At 48.1% G+C, this 24,257-nt stretch overlaps 2 protein-coding genes and 1 long non-coding RNA gene across 8 annotated transcripts in view; 2 read left to right on the forward strand and 1 right to left on the reverse strand.

The window, feature by feature from the left end:
- GSN (gelsolin) overlaps positions 1-7,478 on the forward strand; it is a 61,242-nt gene extending 53,764 nt beyond the window's left edge. For all 4 annotated transcript variants that reach the window (XM_025282359.3, XM_025282360.3, XM_044940549.2 and 1 more), the window contains 4 exons: positions 1,236-1,360; positions 1,590-1,667; positions 6,417-6,477; positions 7,064-7,478. In XM_025282359.3, coding sequence (XP_025138144.1) covers positions 1,236-1,360; positions 1,590-1,667; positions 6,417-6,477; positions 7,064-7,233 — 434 coding nt within the window. In that variant the 3' untranslated portion in view covers positions 7,234-7,478. The remainder of the gene's footprint in view (positions 1-1,235; positions 1,361-1,589; positions 1,668-6,416; positions 6,478-7,063) is intronic.
- Positions 7,479-11,321: 3,843 nt separating this feature from the next.
- Positions 11,322-22,139, forward strand: LOC123332973. 3 transcript variants are annotated; one of them, XR_006550199.1, is made up of 3 exons: positions 11,322-11,401; positions 21,683-21,904; positions 21,985-22,139. It is a non-coding gene; the product is annotated as an uncharacterized LOC123332973 (long non-coding RNA). The 3 variants fall into 3 exon arrangements; XR_006550200.1 differs by lacking the exon at positions 11,322-11,401 and adding an exon at positions 11,458-11,709; XR_006550201.1 differs by lacking the exon at positions 11,322-11,401 and adding an exon at positions 20,419-20,594.
- Positions 12,848-24,257, reverse strand: part of STOM (stomatin) — a 33,774-nt gene continuing 22,364 nt past the window's right edge. Inside the window, exons 5-7 of the mRNA XM_006054152.3 lie at positions 23,992-24,195; positions 22,651-22,785; positions 12,848-14,887 (exon numbers count right to left, since the gene is read on the reverse strand). Coding sequence (XP_006054214.1) covers positions 14,693-14,887; positions 22,651-22,785; positions 23,992-24,195 — 534 coding nt within the window. The 3' untranslated portion in view covers positions 12,848-14,692. The remainder of the gene's footprint in view (positions 14,888-22,650; positions 22,786-23,991; positions 24,196-24,257) is intronic.

Raw genomic sequence — 24,257 nt, forward strand, 5'->3', positions numbered from 1 at the left:
TGGAGGAGGGCATGGCAACCCACTCCAGTATACTTGCCTGGAGAATCCCACGGACAGAGGAGCCTGGCAGGCCACAGTCCATGGGGTCGCAAAGAGTCGGACACGGCTAACACGTACACCCAAGATGAAAATGAGAATGTGGTCGGTGAGAGGGAGGCGTCTGGGGGTTAGAGAAAGGAGAGCCCAGTGTGGGCTGGGGCAGGCGGGGAAGGCAGCTGGAGGGGGGCTCACTTGCGGGAAAGCCGTGAAAGATTATAGGTGGCAGCATCGGCCTCATGGGGGCTGTGGTCTGTCCTAACCTCGAGAAGCTTCGTGGACAGAAATGCCACGAGCCTGCCTTGTTTCCAGAGCGGGAGTCAGGAGCACTTCCCTTATGCTAACCCTAGATCTTTCCCTCCTTGGTTTTAAGCCCGCTCTCTCTCGCTTGATGCTGAGCAGAAATGGGGAAGAATAGTCCGATCTAGAGTCACATAATTCATTGAAAATGTCTGAAAGAATGGACATGTTCTGTATCTGCTAGGTCTAATTTGGTCACCACTAGTCACATGTTCATGGGCTTCCCTTGGTGGCCCAGTGGTAAAGAATCCACCTGCCAATGCAGGAGCCACAGGTTCGATCCCTGGGTTGGGAAGATCCCTTGGAGAAGGAAAGGGCACCCACTCCAGTATTCTTGCCTGGGAAATCCTGTGGACAGAGGAGCCTGGTGGTTAGTCCATGGGGTTGGAAGAGAGTCAGACATGACTAAACCACCACCAGTCATGCTTCAGTTAACGTATATTTAAATATGACTGGTGGGGAAATGCATTTAAATATAAAAAGCACATGTGGCTGGAGCAGATATAGTGGGAAATACGGGGGACTGGAGTCAGATGAGGTGGCTTTACTCCGCGCCTGCTGTGTGGCGCTGGGCAAGTGGCTTGGCCTCTCTGAGCCTCAGCCGCCTCGTTTGTCGCGTGGGGATAATTATCCCTGTCCCGCAGCGCTGTTGCCAGTCTCAGACCAGAAGCAGCCCCGGCCCTGTGTCTGCTGCCGAGTCTGCCCCTGCTGGGCCTCTGCTTTATCACCCTCGAGTCCCGCAGGCCCTTTCCCTCTTTGTCACACTGGGGTTTTAAGATGCCGGGTGGCGGTTGAGAGCACTTGGCTATGCGAAGGCAGCGTTTGTCCTAGAGTCTGTGGGGAAGTGCTGGAGGGGGCAGGTGGTGTCAGCTGGTAACCGGCTTGGCCTCCCCTCACAGACAGCTTCTGGGAGGCCCTGGGTGGGAAGGCCGCCTACCGCACGTCCCCACGGCTGAAGGACAAGAAGATGGACGCCCACCCTCCTCGCCTCTTTGCCTGCTCCAACAAGATCGGACGTTTCGTGGTGAGTCCCAGAGGAGGTCTGAGCTCGCTCCCTCTGCTCGCCCCTTGGGAGGTGTTTTCCAGGGAGCAAGCTGAGGCATCCACAGCAGGGGCAGGGAGAGGCCTTCTGATGACCCAGTACAGACCCCCACAGGCTGGAGCCAGCTCAGCAGCTCCCCATGGAGGGCAGAGAGAGCTGGGGGAAGGCGGCTTGCGGTGGGCTCTCATTAACCTCTTCCATCCCTTCCTAGATCGAGGAGGTCCCTGGCGAGCTCATGCAGGAAGACTTGGCCACTGATGACGTCATGCTTCTGGACACCTGGGACCAGGTAATGGACGGTCCCACAAGTAACTTCCCTCTCTGAGCTCCATGTCCTCATCTGCAGCATGGGCATGATGGTGCCCACCTTGCATCATCCCAGCAGATGAGAGGCAGGTAGAATCCCCTTGCTAATAGCAAAGCACCTTAGAAAGGCAAATCAGATGACCAGCATTCTTTCCCAGGCCTTAGGGGAGCATGAACTCTTAACTTTGAACCTGTTGGTAAAGAAAGTTGGACTTTGGTTCACATCTCATGCAGGCGTAATCTCTCACCTAGAAAGAGACATACCCCTGTCCCCAAGGGCCTTGCGTCCTCGTGAGGGATGGCAGTCAGTAGCCCTTCCTAGCAAGCTGTCTCCTCCCCGAGTTGTCAGGGTTGGACATAGCAGCCATGCAGGTGCAAGACTGTTCTCCATCTGCCCAGTTTCTTCTTGGGCTCCCCAGTTGGAAGATCAATACCAAAAGGTTTGCAGTTTAGCCATTCAGCTGCTGGCACCTTTGTTCCATTGGCTCCTTAATCTACTTGTTCATCTGTGTGTTCATGCACTCAGTCAACACGTATGAAGCATCACTGTCTTCCAGGCAGAATGCTGGGCTGCTGGGAGTCCTGTGATGAACGGGATAGACACCATGCATAGCTGGTGGGGAGGCGCCCAGGTAGCAGGCACACAGCTGTTCATAAGGGCGAGAGTGTCTGCAGTCTGTTGTCTGATACTCATCTGATACGCATGGGCACCCCTGGGGGCTCAGATGGTAAGGAGTCCACCTGCAGTGCAGGAGACACGGGTTCAGGCCCTGGGTTGGGGCAATCCCCTGGAAAAGGGAGTGACTACCCACTCCAGTATTCTTGCCTGGAGAACTCCATGGATGGAGGAGCTTGTCTGGCTACAGTCTGTAGGGTTGCAGGAGACACGGCTGAGTGATGAGCGCGTTCACATTTTATGGCAGCAGTATTTACAATTGCCAGGACGTGGAAGCAACCTGGATGCCCATCAGCAGACGAATGGATACGAAAGCCGTGGTTCATACACACAATGGAGTATTACTCAGCCATTAAAAATACATTTGAATCAGTTCTAATGAGGTGGATGAAACTGGAGCCTATTATACAGAGTGAAGTAAGCCAGAAAGAAAAATACCAATACAGTATACTAATGCATATATATGGAATTTAGAAAGACGGTAACGATAACCCTGTATGCGAGACAGCAAAAGAGACACAGATGTATAGAACAGCCTTTTGGACTCTGTGGGAGAGGGAGAACGTAGGATGATTTGGGAGAATGGCACTGAAACATGTATAATATCATATATGAAACGAATCGCCAGTCCAGGTTCAATGCAGGATACAGGAAGCTTGGGGCTAGTGCACTGGGACGACCCAGAGGGATGGTACAGGGAGGGAGCTGGGAGGGGGGTTCAGGATGGGGAACACGTGTATACCCGTGGTGGATTCATGTTGATGTATGGCAAAACTAATACAATATTGTAAAGTAATTAGCCTCCAATTAAAATAAATAAATTTATATTAAAAATAATAAAATATTTTAGATACACATCAGAATAGATGACACATAAAAATCAGCTGAATTGATTTTTTGGGGTAATAAAGCTCATCTTAAGAAGCTGAAGTTGAACGGTTCTATGAACACCTACGAGACCTTTTAGAACTAACACCCAAAAAAGATGTCCTTTTCATTATAGGGGACTGGAATGCAAAAGTAGAAAGTCAAGAAATACTTGGGGTAACAGGCAAATTTGGCCTTGGAATATGGAATGAAGCAGGGCAAAGGCTAATAGAGTTTTGCCAAGAGAACACACTGGTCATAGCAAACACCTTCTTCCAACAACACAAGAGAAGACTCTACACATGGACATCACCAGATGGTCAACACTGAAATCAGATTGATTGTATTCTTTGCAGCCAAAGATGGGGAGGCTCTATACAGTCAGCAAAAACAAGACTAGTAGCTAAGTGTGGCTCAGATCATGAACTCCTTATTGCCAATTTCAGACTTAAATTGAAGAAAGTAGGGAAAACCACCAGACCATTCAGGTATGACCTAAATCAAATTCCTTATGATTATACTGTGGAAGTGAGAAATAGATTTAAGGGCCTCGATCTGATAGATAGAGTGCCTGATGAACTATGGAATGAGGTTCGTGACATTGTACAGGAGACAGGGATCAAGACCATCCCCATGGAAAAGAAATGCAAAAAAGCAAAATGGCTGCCTGAGGAGGCCTTACAAATAGCTGTGAAAAGAAGAGAAGCAAAATGCAAAGGAGAAAAGGAAAGATATAAGCGTCTGAATGCAGAGTTCCAAAGAATAGCAAGGAGAGATAAGAAAGCCTTCCTCAGCGATCAATGCAAAGAAATAGAGGAAAACAACAGAATGGGAAAGACTAGAGATCTCGTCAAGAAAATTAGAGATGCCAAGGGAACATTTCATGCAAAGATGGGCTCGATAAAGGACAGAAATGGTACGGACCTAACAGAAGCAGGAGATACTAAGAAGAGGTGGCAAGAATACACAGAAGAACTGTACAAAAATTCTTCATGACCCAGATAATCATGATGGTGTGATCACTCACCTAGAGCCAGACATCCTGAAATGTGAAGTCAAGTGGGCCTTAGAAAGCATCACTACGAACAAAGCTAGTGGAGGTGATGGAATTCCAGTTGAGCTATTTCAAATCCTGAAAGATGATGCTGTGAAAGTGCTGCACTCAACATGCCAGCAAATTTGGAAAACTCAGCAGTGGCCACAGGACTAGAAAAGGTCAGTTTTCATTTCAATCCCAAAGAAAGGCAATGCCAAAGAAGGCTCAAACTACCCCACAATTGCACTCATCTCACACGCTAGTAAAGTAATGCTCAAAATTCTCCAAGCCAGGCTTCAGCAATACGTGAACCGTGAACTTCCCGATGTTCAAGCTGGTTTTAGAAAAGGCAGAGGAACCAGAGATCAAATTGCCAACATCCGCTGGATCATAGAAAAAGCAGGAGAGTTCCAGAAAAACATCTATTTCTGCTTTATTGACTATGCCAAAACCTTAGAATGTGTGGATCACAATAAACTGTGGAAACTTCTGAAAGAGATGGGAATACCAGACCACCTGACCTGCCTCTTGAGAAACCTGTATGCAGGTCAGGAAGCAACAATTAGAACTGGACATGGAACAACAGACTGGTTCCAAATAGGAAAAGGAGTATGTCAAGGCTGTATATTGTCACCCTGCTTATTTAACTTATATGCAGAGTACATCATGAGAAATGCTGGACTGGAAGAAGCACAAGCTGGAATCAAGATTTCTGGGAGAAATATCAATAACCTCAGATATGCAGATGACACCACCCTTATGGCAGAAAATGAAGAGGAACTAAAAAGCCTCTTGATGAAAGTGAAAGTAGAGAGTGAAAAATTTGTCTTAAAACTCAACATTCAGAAAATGAAGATCATGGCATCTGGTCCCATCACTTCATGGGAAATAGATGGGGAAACAGTGGAAACAGTGTCAGACTTTATTTTTTGGGGGTTCCAAAATCACTGCAGATGGTGACTGCAGCCATGAAATTAAAAGATGCTTACTCCTTGGAAGGAAAGTTATGACCAACGTAGATAGCATATTCAAAAGCAGAGACATTACTTTGCCAACAAAGGTCCATCTAGTCAAGGCTATGGTTTTTCCAGTGGTCATGTATGGATGTGAAAGTTGGACTGTGAAGAAAGCTGAGCGCCGAAGAATTGATGATTTTGAACTGTGGTGTTGGAGAAGACTCTTGAGAGTCCCTTGGACTGCAAGGAGGTCCAACCAGTCCATCCTAAGGGAGATCAGTCCTGGGTGTTTATTGGAAGGACTGATGCTAAAGCTGAAACTCCAATACTTTGGCCACCTCATACAAAGAGTTGACTCATTAGAAAAGACTCTGATGCTGGGAGGGATTGGGGGTAGGAGGAGAAGGGGATGACAGAGGATGAGATGGCTGGATGGCATCACCGACTCCATGGACATGAGTTGGGTGAACTCCAGGAGTTGGTGATCGACAGGGAGGCCTGTTGTGCTGCGATTCATGGGGTCGAGAAGAGTCGGACACGACTGAGCGACTGAACTGGACTGAAGATGGCGGTAGTGGTGATGAGTTACTTCTCTTCCAGGGCTTAGAACCCTATTGGCTCAGATACCAAGAGAGTGGCCCCCAGCAGACTCATTGCTCACTGGTTGGATCAATAAACCAGTGAGCACGTTAGACTGCTCATTGGTTGAATAAGTAGATGCCCCAAAACAGCCGTCTCATGGCTGTCCGCGCTTGGTTGTCAGTGTTATTGACCGAGGCAGGCTGGGGTGGTGGACGTGAGGATGCGGGGGAGTCTGAGGCAGGGTGGAACTTCCCGTCACAGGGGCAGCTACTGCTCAGCTTCATCCACCTGCGAGTGACCGTTGTTGCCAGATCCTCCCCGTTCTCAAGGGGATCTGCAGTCTGGATTGAATGTAATCAGCTAGTAACTCCATTTGTCTAAAAAGACACAGCAGACCACCAGCCTCCAGTGGAGGGCGGGCCTGCAAAGCGGGGTGTGGGTCACCAGTTCGCCGTGTCTGTTCCCCAGTCCTCTAGTCACAGTCCGTGGGCTTTGTGAATGGGGAGGGGGGTGTCCGGCCCACACCTGGAACCTCCTCCTCTTCCAACAGCAAGCTGGGTCAGTGCCCCTTGTGTGGCTTCATCTCACACCTTCCCTCTTCTGCCTCTCCTCCAGGTCTTTGTCTGGGTTGGTAAGGATTCTCAAGAAGAGGAGAAGACAGAAGCCTTGACCTCTGGTGAGGACCCACGCGTGCCTGCTGGTCTGTTTTGGGCAGTGGGGTGGGAGCAGCTTCCTGTGCGGGTCTGGGAGTTCGTGACAGCGGGGTGGGGGCTTCCTCCCCCACGGTCAGCCCCTGGTGAGCCCTCCCTGGGTGGTGAGAAAACAGCTCGGTTCCTGCAGAAGCCGTGGGTCACAGCAAGAGGAAGAGGCAGATAGAAGCTGCCTCGGGTTCCCAGGATGCCCAGGGACTAACCGCATCCGGATCTAGATGCAGGAAAGCAGATCTCTGGTAGCTGAGTAGAGTCTGATTTGGGAGCTGGAAATCCAAAAGCTGGTTAATTTAATACCTTCCAGTAGGGGACGCTAGAGAACAATGAGGCTCGCCTTGTGAAGCTGGAGGTTAAACTGTGACCCCTGGCCTTGCCTGTGTTTATGGGCGGGGCAGTGAAGGAGTCACGTGGTTGTCGTTGCCTTTAAGGAATGGTGGTGTCCAGGGGAGGGGTTGGGTGTTAGGGGCAGTGGGACCACAACCACCGTAGGCATGGAACCAGCTCTCCTTGGTGGTGGAGACACTGAGGATTCTCCTGCCCGTGTGTCTGCAGCCAAGCGCTACATCGAGACGGACCCAGCTAATCGTGACCGGCGGACCCCCATCACCGTGGTGAAGCAGGGCTTCGAGCCCCCCTCGTTCGTGGGCTGGTTCCTCGGCTGGGATGACAACTATTGGTCCGTGGACCCCTTGGACAGGGCCCTCGCTGAGCTGGCTGCCTGAGGGGGCAGGCCCCACCCCGTCGCCGGCCAGTGCCTTTCAGAACTGTCCGCCCTTGAGGAGACTTTAGAGTGAGCAGGGTCAACCTGGTGTGTGTGCGCGTGTGGTTGGTTTTTTCTTTTTCCCTTTTTTTTTTTTTTTTTTACTGTAGCCAAAACAGCCCTGCAAAAATTCAGGGTCCTTGCAGAATTGTCTCAAGTGTCTGTGCTTTTGAAAATTGAATTCAGTAAAAAGCTTTCTGAAGTGTGTGACCTGCTGTGGCTGTTTGTCCTGAGAAGTGTCCTCAGTGTTCTGGGAAGGGTCCATGGGGTGGGGGTGGGGGGTTGGCCTGTGCCTGAGACCCAGTGAATGAGCTTCATTCAACCCACATATAAATCTGATCCTCCGAGAAGCAGATGCCAAGATGAGATGGAATGGGCAGACTGGACTAGGGGGAGAGTGCTTGTATGGAAGGAGATTGACAGGCAGCCAGAGTAGGCTGGAGAGCCTTAAGACAGATGCCATCTGACCCCACGTGAAGCAGGGAGGAAGAGGGGTTGGGTGGATGCATCTTAGACAGCCGTGCAGTCCAGGAGGCTTTTGCATAGCTTTTGGGGAATCCTGAGCCAAACTAAAAAAAAAAAAATTAATGGCATAGTCCCATTCGTGTTGTTAGTTGATCCTTTTGATCATTTGCAAATGTGCAACTCAGCAGCGCTGCACACTGAGTGCTGTGGAGCTGTCCCCACCATCTCCACCCAAACCTTTTTCGTAATCCCCAGCTTGGATTTATACCCTGTGCCCATGAAACAACTCCTTCCCCCTTCCTACTTCCCGTCTGCCCCTGGGAACCTTATTGCACTTACTGTCTCTGTGAACTTGCCTGTTCTAGGTGCATCGTGGAAGTGGAACCATGCACTTGCCTTCTGTCTGGCTTATTTCACTCAGCTTGATGCTTTCAGGATTCATACATTTTACAGCCCATAAAGTAACTGCATTCCTTTTTGTGGCTGAATACTATTCCATCGTGTGTGTAAATACTGTTTCATATATGCTTTCATCCATCGATGGACACTCAGATCCTTTCCACCTTTTGGCTGCTGTGAATAATGCCTCTGGGGGTCTTTCCTGGTGGTCCAGTGGTTAAGAATCCCTCTTCAATGTGGGGGACGCAGGTTCAGTCCCTGGTTGGGGATGCTGCAGGGCAACTAAGATCCCGTGTGCCGCAGCTGAGAGTTGATGCAGCCGAATAAATAGATTTTCTTTAAAAAAAAAAAAAAAACAAACAAAAAACAGTGCTACTCTGAACGTTGGTGTACAAATATTTGTTTGATTCAGAATGTTCTGGAGCCCATCAGCCAACAAAGGTGATGAAGGTCTCTCAGGAGCGGATGAAGTGTGTCTAATCGCCCCACTTCGGTCAGTCATTGGGAGGCACGGCCTTGGAACACAGGGGGGCAAGGAGTTCAAGGCCAGTAGCGGGACCCTAGAGTCACTTACATTCCCAGGGGCTGCCCTCCCCTGGAGCATCTACATGACCCTTCTTCGTTTCCGCTGCTTGCCTCAAGTGTTTCTGCTGACAGGAGGTACCTCTGGATGCTCTCTGAGTGTGCAGCATGGGTGCGGGCCTTTGTGCCCCATTTGGTCCCCCAGACCCTGACTCTTCGCTCATGCTCACATTGTCACAAAGTCCTGTTAGGCAGAATAGAAAACAGGAGTCCAGAATGGGAGTGGCTAAAAGACAAGGAGGGGAAAAGCCCGAGAAAATAGGACAAAGGAAGGTCCAAGGACTGGAGTGAGGACCTCAGATGGAGCCTAGTTTAACAGGGCAGGCCCAGGGGAAGGAAAAAACATGTAAAAAGAGGAGCCAAAGGGCCGGGGGTCATGCATGGGCACTCTCTCTCTCTCTCTCTCTCTTCTCTTCGCATCTTTTGGGTCGGCTTGCCCTCATGCCTTGAGGATGTTATTTTCCTTTATTTTCTAAATAAAACTGAGCTGTAACACGGAGCTGTGACACCATCCAAGAGCTGTGACACGCTGAGGGCTTTAACGTCCGTCGCTTCAAATTTTTGTTGTAATGAGACAGAAACGAGGAAATTACACACTCCCCTGACAGTCCCTATTAGACATTTCCATGAACTCGTGTCTCTAAACCTTTTCTCCATGGAGATCCCAAATCAGTCCAAAGAACTGAAGAGGGACAAGCCCCTCCCCTCCCCTCCATCCTTCTGGTCTTTTCTCTGGTGGTTTCCCCTTTTGTTCCATGCCACCTCCCTCTCCGCCATCCCTATCAAGTTACAGAAGGAAAACTCCCCTGCAGAGGATGTAGAAGAACAGAAGCCAGTGTGAGTGGTTCTGTGGTGGGAAGGGCGTGTGTGTGTGTTTACACCATTGTTTCCTAAGCTGGCTGATCATGCAAATTGCCCAGGGAGCTTTTTAAAAGTGTAAAATTCCCCAGGGGGAGCCCTACCTCAAGAGAGTCTGATTCATCGCAGAAGTGACGAATGTAGCGGGGAAGAAATTTTCCAGGTGACACAGAGTTGGGGTGGGAGGTGGGTCAGGTCAAGTCAGGCAGTTGTGTTGTGTTGCGTGCTTGGCCGCTCAGTCCTGTCCAACTCCTTGCAACCCCACGGACTGTAGCCCGCCAGGCTCCTCTGTCCATGGGGATTCTCCAGGCAAGAATACTGGAGTGGGCTGGCATTTCCTCCTCCAGGGAATCTTTCCAATCCAGGGATGGAACCCACATTGTGGGCAGATTCTTTACTGTCTGTGGCAGGGTGTGCAGCAGCCCAGAGACAGAGCTGGAGGGAGGCTGCTGTGCTCAGGGACAAACAGCAAGAATTGCGGGGCGGGGGGCGGGGGTAAGGGGAGGCTAGGTCAGAAGAATTCACAGAGGGCCTCAAAGTCCGCAGTGAGGGGGTTGGACTTGATCTTGTAATGCCTGCCTTTATTCCAGAAGGCCAATTTCAGGGTCAAAGCTATCAACATGACAAATGTGAAACTCTGGAACAAAGGGGCCTTGACCACCTGGAGCTTGTAGGGCTTCCTTAGAGGCGGCAAGGCCTGTCTAGACAGCTCCCAGTCCTGGCAACCTGTGGGAGGTCCAGCACAGGTGAACCTGCCCTGCAGTTTTCATTTCCTTTCATCGGCATTCAAGGAGGTGTATTGGCCAATTTCTGTTTATTGGTGCCTGTGGCTTCAGAGAGAGACCTGTGAACTCTGAGAAAGGGAGTTGCCTGAGGCAACTGAATTGCTTCAGCCCCATATTTTTTCTCTCAAAGGCAAAATAATGAGTCAGGAACACTATCATTTCAACCACATATTTTTCTCTTCCTAATGGTTTTTGAGAGACGGTGGATTCCATCATGTACGATGGAGAAGTCATTGCAAAATGCCATGAAATATTTGGCAAAACTAATACAGTTATGTAAAGTTTAAAAATAAAATAAAATTAAAAAAAAGAAAAAAAAAGAAAAAAAAAACAAAAAAAACAAAATGCTATGAAATGCCCAAGTGCCAACGGGGCGTCTCCTGGAAAGAGGTTGGCCTGGGCTTAGAACCCGCATCCTATCTTGGACAATTCAGTTGAGTAGATAACATATTTATGCCAGGCAGTGTGCAAGGCATAAGGATAGGACAGAAAACTTGCGTGAACTTCAGTTCCCCTGCAAAATGGTGATACTGTCTTTGTACAGTACCTAACCAGAGTTGTTACAATGGAGGGCTTGAAAGCTGGACTTTGAAGTCAGACCTGGGTTCAAGTCAAATTCAGTGATTTTAAAACTGGGATCAATAGAATTCTACGAGGTGCTTCAGTGATTTCACAATTTGATTGAAATTTGGTTTTTAAAGTGGTAACAAATATCACAGACACTCGAAACAAACTGGGGAAACAGACGGTAGAGCCTCCTTTAAGGGTCTAACTGCCTTTCCTAACTCCAGTTGTTTTCAATGCAGCCTCACTGATTGACATTAAGTAAATGTTATAAATGTGAACTTGAGAATTTATTCTTTTGTTTACTTTGGAGTTTCCTTTGAAAAAACAGGGGGAAAGGTTGCGGCTAAAAAGCAGTTTGGAAATAGGTGGTTCGCTATTTCCTAGCAGAGTGACCTCGTGAAGAAGCCCAGTGTAAGATCACAGAGATATTTTAAAAGGCCACGTAACCTCAGAGATCGGTTTCCTCCCACTCAGGTGAGTGTATTGTAACATGTCGTGGCTACAAACACCCAACCTACTTCTTTCACTGGGACTGAACTGACAGCCCAAAACTGAAGTTTAAGGCCCGCTTGGCTATGAATGCAAAATTTCACTAGTCAAATTTGAATCTCAACAGTGCTGAAAAGCTGTGGTCTGCATATAAAGTGACTGGTGGTGTGTGCACGGGAGTGGTGGGGGCAGGCGCTGTCGCACGAGGACACAACAGACGCCTCAGGAGTCTGACTGTAGACAGAGCCGCGTTTGACTCTCAAGTCTGCTGCTTCCTAACCATGTGGTGCTGGGTAAGGCACTCTGAACTCCAGGGTCCTCATCAGTAACATGGGGATAAAAATGCATCCCATCAAGCTGTTTTGAAGATAAAATGTGTGCACAAGTACTTGAGCACAGAGCCCGGCGCCTGCTGCTCCGCAGGCGGCGGCCGTTGACCCAAGGCCGCTCTTCGTTTTCTCCGGGTTTCTCCGGGGGCACTAGTGGTAAAGAACCCGCCTGCAACGCAGGAGACACATGGAACGCAGGTTCAGTCCCTGGGCTGGGAAGATCCCCTACAACGGGAAATGGAAGCCCATTCCAGTATTCTTGCCTGCAAAATTTCATGGACAGAGGAGCTCGGCAGGCCCCCGTCCACGGGTCACAGGGTCAGCCATGGCTGCACGTGCCTTTTGTTCATCTCGGCGGCGCTGGGCCTTCTCTAGCTGTGGCCGGGGGTGGAGGTGCTGCTCTGCGCTTGTGGCACGCGGGCTTAGCCGCCCTTCGGCATGTGGGATCTTGACTCCCTGACTAGGGACTGAACTCCCGTCCCCTGCATTGGAAGGCGGATTCTTAACCACTGGACACCAGGGAAATCCCTCAGGACAGTTTTTTAAAGGTTGAATGTCGCAGGTAACACCCATAGCTTTTTGGAGGGTAGGGGATGTTTTTTCTCTTTATTTTAAAGCTTTCCAAACAGAAATATCCTATTTGCTTTTTCTGATAGATTTGTGATTATCGTAAAACATTAAAATATAGAAAAAGTGAAAGCTTCTATGTGATGTCTTCCAAAAACATCCATTCTTAACTCTTTGGTATAGGTTTTTACAATGCCCCCCATTGGTTTTATATCATTTATTCCTCTTTATAAGTAGGATTTATGCCAGTGAGTTAGCTGGGTGACAGGAAGAAGTGAGGCCCTGTCCTGTTTGGGAAATCAGACCAGCCAAGGATTCGTGGATCTCAAACTCCTCAGGGAAGCTGCGTGGACACCAGAGGGAGTAAGACATGACAGACGGCAGAAGGCCATGGCCCCCCTCTTCCTCTGGCCCAGGAAGACCGCACAGCAGCCAAAGCAGCCAGTCCAGGCCTGGAGAAACACATGTGCCACTTCTGAAAAACGAAATCCACACACACCACATGCAGGCAGAAACAGATTCTCATCCCAGAAAATCAGTATGAGCTCACACTTTATTATGCATAGCATTGCAGAGGGGGCCGCCTGGAAAAGCCCTTGCACTAAGGGGGGCCACCTGGAAAAGCCCTCACACTAACACTGCCCGCTGTCATCCTGCAGCTCCTTCTACGGCTCCTCTCTCCCAGGTGACTTAACTTCAACCCACAACCCACAAGGGAGAAGAGCAAAGACTGTCTGGTGTCTGGAAACAGACTCAAGGAACAGAAAGCATTGAACCTTTAAGTCTGAGAAGAGACTTTTAGCCAGGATATGTGGTTGTCTCCTGGTCCTTAGTAGTCAAGGGTGAGCCACCTCGCAAAAGAGAGAAAATCATTTCAGTTTTAAAATTGAAAATAGAAATGCAGCTTGAGTTCCAAGTCAAAATGCTCCATATACATCTAATGAACTCAGCCAGGACCTGGATCCACGGTGGTTCAAGGCTTCGTAAAATAAATTTGGAAATGGGCTGTTGGGGAGGGTACTCATGAAGACTGACAAGTGACTCAGCTAAGGACAGACATGAGGGGCAGCTCTGGGTAAGGACACTGCTATTTTTAAAATTTTAAAAGTGATCTCACAGCTTCCAAGAGGAAGCAGTACAAATGCCACCAGCCGGCTTTCCAGAAACCAACAGGAAGAACACCAGGTGCTTGGCTTCACAGGCATTTGTGAAATGGAAGATGCTTCCTAAAATTATAGCGGTTCAGAAGCGCTGACCAGTTCCTCCTTCAGCATCAACATATAGGACAGAAAAATGACCAGGCAAATAAAAAAGAGCCATATCTCTACAGATATGCCAAGTTTGACTGTTTTTCCAAGCTCCTTGGATACTGTGTGCCTGACTATGAATTCCTTCTGTTACTTAATGAATGGTAACCAAGATAGCTCACAGCGTCCAAGAGTTGATAACATGCAGACAGTAAAATATAAGTTTTCTAAAGATATATTTTATCAAGTATTAGTCCTTAAGCTATTCAAATTGGTGTATAAACTACTATTTATAGGACTTAGAGAAAATTTTATTTTAAAAATTCAAATATTTAGAATCTGATATATGAGAATAGGCAAAAGTGAGAAAAAAGCACTTCTGTGATAAGTATTTAAGCTGGTTTGAAAGAGAGAGGAATCATTTACTCATAAAGGGGGTCAATGAAGTTAAAAACAACAACCTGCGTTGTTCTGAACGGACCCCTAAAGCAGTGGGTTTAAGGGCCTCAAGAATCTGGGTCATCATCTCCCTCGACCTTGACCTCCAGTGCTGACAGGCACTGGCAAGAACATGTCTCCTCTCAAGTAAGGAATAGTTTGCAACCTGCTCTGAGTTTAGAAAGTAGACGGATGTTAGGAAAATTTCCTTAATTAAGATTCCCCGGAAGTAAGGCACGCGTGGCCCAGAGAAGCTGCTTGTAGCCCAAGGTCACTATTCTCTGCAAAGCGTTTGTCTTGCAGAGATACTCTATCTTCTTGCTTCTGGCCTGCAGGCTGATGGAGGGTGCAAAACGACTCGATGAAATCTGAAAGAAGATGGGCTTCACCTATCATGGAGCAATCTAAACACATGAACTTTTAAATATTTTAGAGTAAGGTTATCTTACATTAATCACCTCTCTCTCTCATGTCGTATTTACAAGCTAACAACCTTCATCTGTTGCTAGGATCACTATGCGTTGTAAGAATATCACACTCAACCTATGGAACAGGGGAGGGAGGGAGAAAGGCCCAGGGTGCACCCTTCTTGCTCCCGGGTGAGGGCTGGTTTGGGCCCGTCTCAGCTCTGCACCCTTCCACCTCCTGGGTGAGGGCTGGTTTGGGCCCGTCTCAGCTCTGGCCGCCGCCGAGGCTCACTGTTTTGGCCCCATGATAGCCTGCAGCATGTCTATGGGCAGAGGGAAGATGATGGTCGAGTTTTTCTCAGCAGCAATGGTGGTCAGCGTCTGCAGGTACCGCAGCTGGAGGGCGGCGGGAGACTCGGTGATGACCATGGAGGCCTCTTTCAGAGCCCTGGACGCGTTCATTTCTCCCTCAGCCGCAATGACCTACGGAGCAGCGGCAAGAAGAGATTAAACCAGAGGAAACGCTGGTTGTCGAGCTGCAGCCTTCAAACTAGGGCATGTCTGGCTCCGGCCACAGATGAAGCTTTCCAGGGAGTCGGCCAAAACAGTTCCCAGGAAAACAGTTTCCAGATACTCAGTTTCTGTGATCTCCCTGTAACTGATGTGCCTGAGTGTGTGCCAGAGGTCAAGACATCGTCTTTACAGGAGGGGGGATGGACCAGGGGATGCGAACCGATTTATTTGCAATGCTGTGGATCTAATGGATAACCAATGGGAACTGACTGTAGCACAGGGGACTCTACTCAAGGCTCTGGTGACCCATATGGGAAGAAAATCCAAGAAAACGGGATAGATGTACACGTATCACTGATTCACTTTGCGGTACAGGAGAAACGAACATTATGAAGCAACTATACTCCAATAAGAATTTAAAAAAAGACATCCTCTTTTACTATTTATTGTCTTTCTCCCATTTCCAGGGCATCAAACAAAGGGAAAATTCAGAATTCTGTGTAGGAGTTGAGAAAGTGAATGACCCAAATGACTGGATACAAAGCCTTTTGCAAGTCAGATAGATTTTCAATTCTTTGATTTCAAAGAAAGGGAAGAGGACCTTATTGTACTGTAAGCTGATAGATAATTAAAAATGTTTTTCATGAAAGATCAAAAAAGTTATAGGATTTTTCAGCACATAAATTCAGAGGGAGTGCTAAGTATTGTATAAAAGTACTTAAAAAAACCCCTTCCATTTCCATCTACTTATTTATATAAATAAGATTTCTTACTCCTCATACTTGTAAAAACGAAAGATGAGAGAACTGATGCTGAGTCTTGCCTCATTCTAGCAATAAGTAAGAGCCATCGACAAGACATGAATTCATTCTTCATTCATCTCATTGAGACCCTTGGTTGTAGTCAGAGAAAACTTAGAAGCATTTTAACTTATATACTAGATGTGTTTCAGAAGGGTGATAAAATAATTCATAACATATTAGGAAAAGACTCTGTAGGGACGTGAAATGAAAATATTAATTCAAGGAGAAAAACGAAAAATGAAAATTCCTAACTATTAAAAGAGCTTATTTTCTCATCATTCTATAAAATAGAGAATGGAATCATTATGTTACCTAAATTTCAAAGAAAGCATTTAAAATGAATGATGTTAACAGTTTTACCTCAAAATGTCAATATTTAAAACATGCCAGGACTTATATATTTGGCAAATATCCACATTCAAAATGAAAAAATGTACATGTCTATTTAAAATGTGAGATGGGACACATAGATTTTCTGAATTCTTTGAGGGGTTATGTGACCAAAGCTTGAAGGCTTTTGGAGAGGTGGGGAGGGCAGGGGTTTTAGAGTTTAGGTGGCTGCTGCTGCTGCTGAGTCGCTTCCGTCGTGTCAGACTCTGTGCGACCCCATAGACGGCAGCCCACCAGGCTCCCCCGTCCCTGGGATTCTCCAGGCAAGAACACTGCAGTGGATTGCCATTTCCTTCTCCAATGCATGATAGTGAAAAGTGAAAGTGAAGTCGCTCAGTCGTGTCCGACTCCAAGAGTACTGGAGTGGGTTGCCACTGCCTTCTCCAAGAGTTTAGGTGGTCTTGAGCTCAAATTGCAAACCTAACCCTTCCTAGCTGAATGTCCTCAGAAAGGCTATTGAACATTCTGAGCCTCAGTTTCTTATTCTTAAAATGGGAAAGCACCGGCCTCATGGGACCATTGTGAGGAAGACAGAGGTCTATTATGTGTTGTGAGGAAGACAGAGGTCTATTGTGTGTTGAAGTGTATAAACAGAGGCTAATTATATAGCAAAGGCAAGTGACAAGACCTAATTTTTGGATCCACCTATGCCCTAATTCTTAAAAGATTCAGAAGCCAAATCAAGGCAGCTATTCCTAAGTCCTAATCCTAGGAGGAGAGGTGTAAAGATACCATAACCCTCTTAAAAGTGTAGTTAGGTTGTTCTCACAGGAATCTCAAAATATTAATGGTTTTTTTTCTTCTCATGCTAAATTTTTATTTCAATGCAACTGCATAAGTATGAGTATTTATTCAACATATAACAATTATGACATCCACAGGGGCTTTCTTAGGGGAAATAAGACTGCAAACACTATTGCACAGATCCTAACAAACTATTAGGCTGGTAAATCTACAACTTACAGCTGGAGGTTTTTAATACTTCTGTGAATATGAGAACTGAAAGCAATGGTCTTATGACCAGTATAATTTCATTCAGTTATACAGTAAACTTTGGGGGCCTCCCAGGTGTCAAGACCTATAAAGGGGCTAGGGATAGAGGAGGGACTCCTCCACGTCCTTCAGCTCCTGGCTAAGCAGGGGAGATGGACTTGGAAGCAGATCATTTCATTCCAGTGTGACAAATGCTGACTGAGGCAGGTACAAGGCCCAGAGCTGGCAGGAAGAGGAAAGCAGTTTTTGCCAAAGGTGAAGTGGTGGGGTTATGCCCTCGATGAAGCGGAACAATAGAGGATGGAGGCCTTGCTGTTTGGACTAAGGTGAGAAAGACTATTTCAGGCAGAACATGGGAAAAGGTACTGTGGTATAAAAAAACCTAGTGTTCCAGGAACCTATAAGCAGGTGAGCACTGTGAGGAGGAGGGGGAGGTGGGGGCGAACAGGGCAGAGGGGGAGTGAACTGTGAGTGGGGGAGGGGGGAGGGGGTGAACAGGAGTAGGGAAGGGGGTGAGCAGGAGGGGGGAGGGGGGTGAACGGGAGAGGGGAGGGGTGAACAGGAGGGGGAGGTGGGGTGAACAGGAGGGGGAGGTGGGGTGAACAGGAGGGGGAGGTGGGATGAAGGGGGGATGGGGAGGTGGGAGTGAACAGGAGGGCGGGAAGGGCAGCAGGGACCCAGGTGTTGTCTTTATCCTGAAGGTGATGGGAAGCCTCAGAGTTAGAGAAAAGCCTCCACCAGATGTTAGAGCATCAGTATGAGAAGAGACAGAGGAGAGCTTTCGGAGAGACCTGGTATCAGTCACCAGTGGTGTGGGTGGAGAAGGAAATGGGCTGTTGAGACTCAACAGTGTGGGGCGGACTGGGCGGGACGCGAGGGGCACAGGCTGTGTCTGGGTTCTATGCTGTGCATTAGGTGAGACAGAGGAGCCTTACTGGAAGAAGGGACCAGATTAGAGGATAAAAACCGGAATTTATCAGCATTTTAAAGCATTATGTCCCCCTAAGTGTGTGGGAAGGGACCAGTGCCAGCCACACTGACAGGGACTCTGGGAACTGTCTCCCAGGCAAGGCCTGGACAGAACACACAAGCTGACCCTGCCACGGGCACAGCAGGCTCTGATTTTTCCCCTGTCAGCTCAGATGTCCAATAAGGCACTTTTTTTTCCCCCTGTCTGGACACAGATCAACTGCAAAGATAGCTCAGCTCCCACTACCAATCAGCACACCATCTCTGGGCTGGGAAGCCAGACCCCCCCGGCTGGGCACACATTTTGTTACTAGAAAAGCTGGTCTGAGTGAGCTGCCAAAGATGGGAACACAATACCCTAGCCGTGTCTAATACAAGCCAAGCGGGCGCTGTGGGCAGGGTCTTAGAAAGCAGGCACGCGCAGTTTCTGCCAGAAGCGCTGGAGCCCCGTCAATCGACACTTCCTATTTACAGAGCATCATGTCAAAGCTCGGAGAAGGCAATGGCACCCCACTCCAGTACTCTTGCCTGGAAAATCCCATTGACGGAGGGGCCTGGTAGGCTGCAGTCCATGGGGTTGCTAAGAGGTGGACACGACTGAGCGACTTCCTTTTCACTTTTCACTTTCATACATTGGAGAAGGAAATGGCAACCCACTCCAGTGTTCCTGCCTGGAGAATCCCAGGGACGGGGGAGCCTGGTGGGCTGCCATCTATGGGGTCGCACAGAGTCGGACATGACTGAAGCGACTTAGCAGCAGCAGCAGCAGCGTCAAAGCTGGTGAGTTCAGGCCTGTGGAAGGGTACTGCTGTCTCCTCCTGCGGCCCAGGGGGCTGCTCTGAGGGAAGGGCTGGAAAGGCGACCTGCGTCCTGTACTCTACCCGCTCAGTTATCACACAATAGGTCCAGAGATACGAGCCCAAAGCCCATGCCAGGCATTTTTCTGAGAATCGTGACAAAGGAAAAAAGGGAGAATCTGCAAGCACAAAAGATATTACATTTCCAGTCATGGTATGAAAACCTTAAAAGAGGTCCCGCTAACATAACATGTTCAGGAGAATCTGTCCTCTTGTAACTTTTCTCTCAAATGACGCTTGTGAGAAAAGTTACAAGAGGACAGATTCTCTTTGCAGTGTAGGAAGCCTTCATCTCAACCATTATCCATTCAGCTAGCAGCGGATGTCTGGATAATCTCTAGTCAGGGGTAACTACAAAGTGCTGCTGTGAACGCCCCAGCACACGTCTTCTGGGAAACAAGCGTGCGTTCCGCTCAGATCCACGCGGCCAGACGCTCCAGAGCTGTCGCACCAACGCGTGTTCCCGCCACCGAGACCCCCCTCCCCCACACGTGGATCTTTTTCTTTCTTTCTTGTTTAAAGCCATTACAGTGAATGTTTAGTGTGGCATCTGCTTGTGACATGAGTTTGCATTTCAGGCTAATTAACTCGAGGAATTTTTCTCTGAGGTCTCTTAGTCGATGGACTCTTACAACCTTTTCCTTTGCAATTTATTTAAGAAACAGTGACCCCTATTTCTCTGAGAACTTGAATAATGGGCCTTGTGGCTGTTGTAGGGAACTGGACTCTATGGAAGAATTAAGACTCCTTGAGATTCTGTGTGTTAACCCCACCCTTACTGCTACTGCTAGGTCGCTTCAGTCGTGTCCGACTCTGTGCGACCCCAGAGACGGCAGCCACCAGGCTCCCCTGTCCCTGGGATTCTCCAGGCAAGAACATGGAGTGGGTTGCCATTTCCTTCTCCAATGCATGAAAGTGAAAAGTGAAACTGAAGTCGCTCAGTCGTGTCCGACTCTTCGAGACCCCATGGACTGCAGCCCCCCAGGCTCCTCCATCCATGGGATTTTCCAGGCAAGAGTACTGGAGTGGGGTGCCATTGCCTTCTCCGAACCCCACCCTTAAAGACAGCCAGATCCAGTGAGAGCCCAGTAATTCAGAATCCTAACTGACTTTATTTTTTCTTATAAAGGGAAGTCAGGAGCTCTTTCCTAACTGGCGAGAATGTGTGCAAAGGAGGCTCAGTCCTTCCTGGCAAGAAGGCAGTGAGGAGCACAAGAAATCTTAATTTCCACAGTCACTAATCAACTGTGTGATTTTGAGATCACATCACTTTTTTGGGGTTTGATATTTTTGCCAAAATAGTGGGAATGACAAATACGTTTAATTTTCAGGGCCAATTTCAAGCAGCTGCGGGTGGTTACCTAGAGTGCATCAGGGCTTCCCAGGTGGCGCTGGTGGTAAAGAACCTGCCTGCCAGTGCAGGAGACATAAGAGACAAGGGTTTGATCCCTGGGTTGGGAAAATCCCCTGCAGGAGGAAATGGCAGCCCACTCTAGTGTTCTTGCCTGAAAAATCCCATGGACAGAGGAGTATGGCAGGCTATAGCCCATAGGGTGGCGAAGAGTCGGATATTACTGAATTGACTTAGCATGCCCGCACGCACACCTAGCGTGCTTCAGCAGCATTCTCAAGTCAAGTCGAAGCTCAGTGGAAAGCAGCGCTGTGGTCAGTGACGGGCATGGGAGCTGGAGGGGGACAGGCAGCATTTGTCACCTTCAGAAGATAATCTCTAAGGACCCTTGGGGCGCCAATATTCTATATCGTCTATGTATGATAAATTCTATTATTCAACGTGGTTTGGAAATGGAGCTTTTGGTTAATGACAGATTCTAGGTAAAAGGGATCCGTCATTTTCAAAATAACTAAATTATAGTGAGGCATAGTTAATATCATTCTCATAAATACAATTTAATCTTCTAAATAAAATATCATGGTTTGGAGAGAAAATACTTGAGGGCTCTGCAGTGTCGGAAGCGCCAGTCAACACACTGTTGTTTAGTCACTCAGTCGTGTCCAACTCTGCGACCCCACGGACTGCAGCCCGCCAGGCTCCTCTGTCCATGGGCTTTTCCAGGCAAGAGCGCTGGAGTGGGTCGCCATTTCCTTCTCAAGAAGATCTTCCCGACCCAGGGATCAAACATGAGTCTCCTGCTTGGCAGGTGGATTCTTTACCAGTGAGTCACCTGAGAAGCCCAATTAACACTTTAGGAAAATCTAAAAGTTCTGGTTAGTAAAACATTCTGGATGCAGTGTGTCAAATGAATCTATTTGGTGCTGGCTAAAAAATTAGAGTGACCCATCTGTGGCTTCGGAGAAGGCAATGGCAACTCACTCCAGTACTCTTGCCTGGAAAATCCCATGGACGGAGGAGCCTAGTAGACTGCAGTCCACGGGGTTGCTAAGAGTTGGACATGACTGAGCGACTTCACTTTCACTTTTCACTTTCATGCAATGGAGAAAGAAATGGCAACCCACTCCATGTTCTTGCCTGGAGAATCCCAGGGACGGGGGAGCCTGGTGGGCTGCGGTCTATGGGGTCGCACAGAGTCAGACACGACTGAAGCGACTTAGCAGCAGCAGCATCTGTAGCTTACAGGGCATCCTAACAGATAACAGACAACAGCTAGTAATCACCAGCTGCTACTGTTTTCTAACAACAGCAAATTGGTTCGCTACTGGTATCTTGGGGGATCTGTCACGTGCACAGCGACTGCTCCTGTGAAGACTACCCCTCTTTCTCCATCTCTTCACAGGTGAGGGGTGTGGGAGCTTTTTAAGATCTTTGATCGGAGCTGGGTCACTCTGGAGTGAATCTGGGATGGGGGCTGGGCTGCTTCCCACAGCATTCGGCCGGGAGACACACTCACTTGAGAACCAGACCTTCTGCCCTCCAGCTGTCTGCAGCGAGGCGAGGCCCAGGATGTGGAATGCCTGCCTCCCCTGAGGCTGCCTTCTGGTCTCTGGCTTTGATTCTGGTGAGGCTTGACTCTACTTCCTACCCTTGGGTTTGGTAAGACATTCTTATGAACTCATTTGAACATATTTTCTTTTCCAGATTCACAAATATTCCCTCAGCACCTCCCATGGATGTCACACACCCATGCAGGGTTAAGACACAGTCAGGGATGATGATTTTAAAAAAAGACAAAAAGGGGAAAAAAAGAAGACATCAAGGAAAAAGAAGTGGGAAAAAAAAAAGGAGCAGAGAAAGGAAGATGGAAACTGTAAGAAGGAAGAACAACTTGGGAAAAGGAAGAAAGAGACAAAAATAAGGAAGGGATGGGACAGCTGTTCACTCTGAAGTCAGACTGTTAGTGTTCCTTAACAGAGGGCTGGTAGAATAACGCAGGGCATGCGCAGTTCTAACAGAGCCAGGCAGCTATCTGTGTACTGGAATTTCTAGGAGGTGTGGTTTGTAAAAAAGCAAGGTGAAGGACAGTATGTACTGTGACCCTACTTCTGTAAAATAAACAGGCCAGCAGACTAACAGCCTAGTCAAATAAACTCCAAATGAAAATCTGGGGGTATTAACATATACACTAAGCTGGTAAGAGTAGTGGCCTCTGGTGGGAGGGGGATACGATTTAAAGTGACAAGGAGAGCTTTCATCTTTGCTACTTTGGGACTATTTCGATTTTTTACAACCAGCATGTTTTACATTGTATATTTAAAAAGGAAGACTCAACAGGAAAAACAAACCACACAAAAAACACAAGGGTACCTTGGCTCGGGCCTCCCGGGATGCCTCTGCCTCTGCAGCCATGGCTCTCTGCAACTGCACGGGCAGCTTCACGTCCTTAATCTCCACGCGCTCCACCTTTATCCCCCAGTCATCAGTGGCATCATCCAGGGTACACTGTTAGGAAGACAGAAGGCAGGCTGAAAATGTTCAGTCCTCGCGCAGGAGCCTAAGGCAGCTGTGTTCACTGGGATCTGGAGTGGGTGAGGCGCTGGTGGAGGGCTGCAGACAGAGTCACTCATGTCGGCATGCAGGCTGAAGTGGGAGGCTGAATTACTGGGAAGTTTTCTTGATTCTGCTACTAATAAGCTAATGTGGGTTGGCAAACATTTTCTAAAAGAGCTAAATTTCTTCTGCTGCTGCTAAGTCGCTTCATTCGTGTCCAAATCTTTGCGACCCAATGGACTGTAGTCCTCCAGGCTCCTCTGTCCATAGGATTCTCCAAGCAAGAATACTGGAGTGGGTTGTCATGGCCTCCTCCAGGGGACCTTCCTGACCCAAGGACTGAGCCTGCATCTCTCGTGGCTCCTGCACTGGCAGGCGGGTTCTTTACCACTAGTACCACCTGGAAAGCCCTAAAAGGGTTAGATAGTGATTACTGATTTTCAGTGTCTGTTGCAACTAACTCTGCCTATGCAGATTAAAAGTGGCCATGGAAAATAATATACCAATCAATGGGTGTGGCTGCATTCTAATAAAACTTCACTTATTAAAACAGGGGGCCAGAGAACTCCTGAGCTAATGTGACTGTGTGAGCCAGGCTACTTCTTTGTGCTTCAACCTCCTCCCTTTACAACGGGAGGAGTGAAATCACACTATTCCATTTCATATGGTTGTTGGGGGTATCACAAGAGACCAAAGAAATCTGCACAAATAGTAACAGTTCAGATGTATGGTACTTGAGTTTTTTTGACCAAGTCAGATTTGATTCATCATCTGTTATGAAGGCAAGATTGGAAAGTGTAAGAGTTACAAATGAAGTCATAGGACTCGCACAGAACGTGGCTCCAGCTATACCTGCCCTGTCTTGCAGAATAGCCTCTGAACTATTATGCTAAAAGAAAAAGGCTAACACTAACTTTGGGGAAAAAAATTTATACTGGAGGGAATTTAAAAACAATGCACGCATTGGAGTGTTATTAACCTATAACCTACTTATATGAAAAAAATCCCCCTCCATTAAGCTTGGGGAGAGTTTTCTATGAAGAAAAAAAGACCAGTGATTCTCCAAGTTGACTTAATGAAACGCTGTCAAACGCCCATGGGCCCTGCACTTCTCTTCCCAAACCTGCCGTCCAGCCGCGCCAGCCGTGCGCGCCTCACCTGCATGTTGTGTGCGATTTCCTCCCTGTCAGAGAGGATCTGGGAAAGGTTCTTGGTGCCCAGGACGTTCCTCAGGGTCGTTTGTGCCAAAAGACGGGTTGCTGAGTCAGCGTTGGTGATGTTTGCCACAGCCAGAGTAGCGTTCTGCACACGGTAATAGACCACGCCGTCCACGCTGATGGTGACTGAGTCCTTAGTGAGGATCTAGGACGCAGGGAAGCAACCAGAAATCCATCAGCTTCCCCTTTAATAAAGCTGCAAGGACT

This window comes from Bubalus bubalis, chromosome 3 (assembly GCF_019923935.1).
Source record: "Bubalus bubalis isolate 160015118507 breed Murrah chromosome 3, NDDB_SH_1, whole genome shotgun sequence".
Taxonomy (NCBI): Eukaryota; Metazoa; Chordata; class Mammalia; order Artiodactyla; family Bovidae; genus Bubalus; species Bubalus bubalis.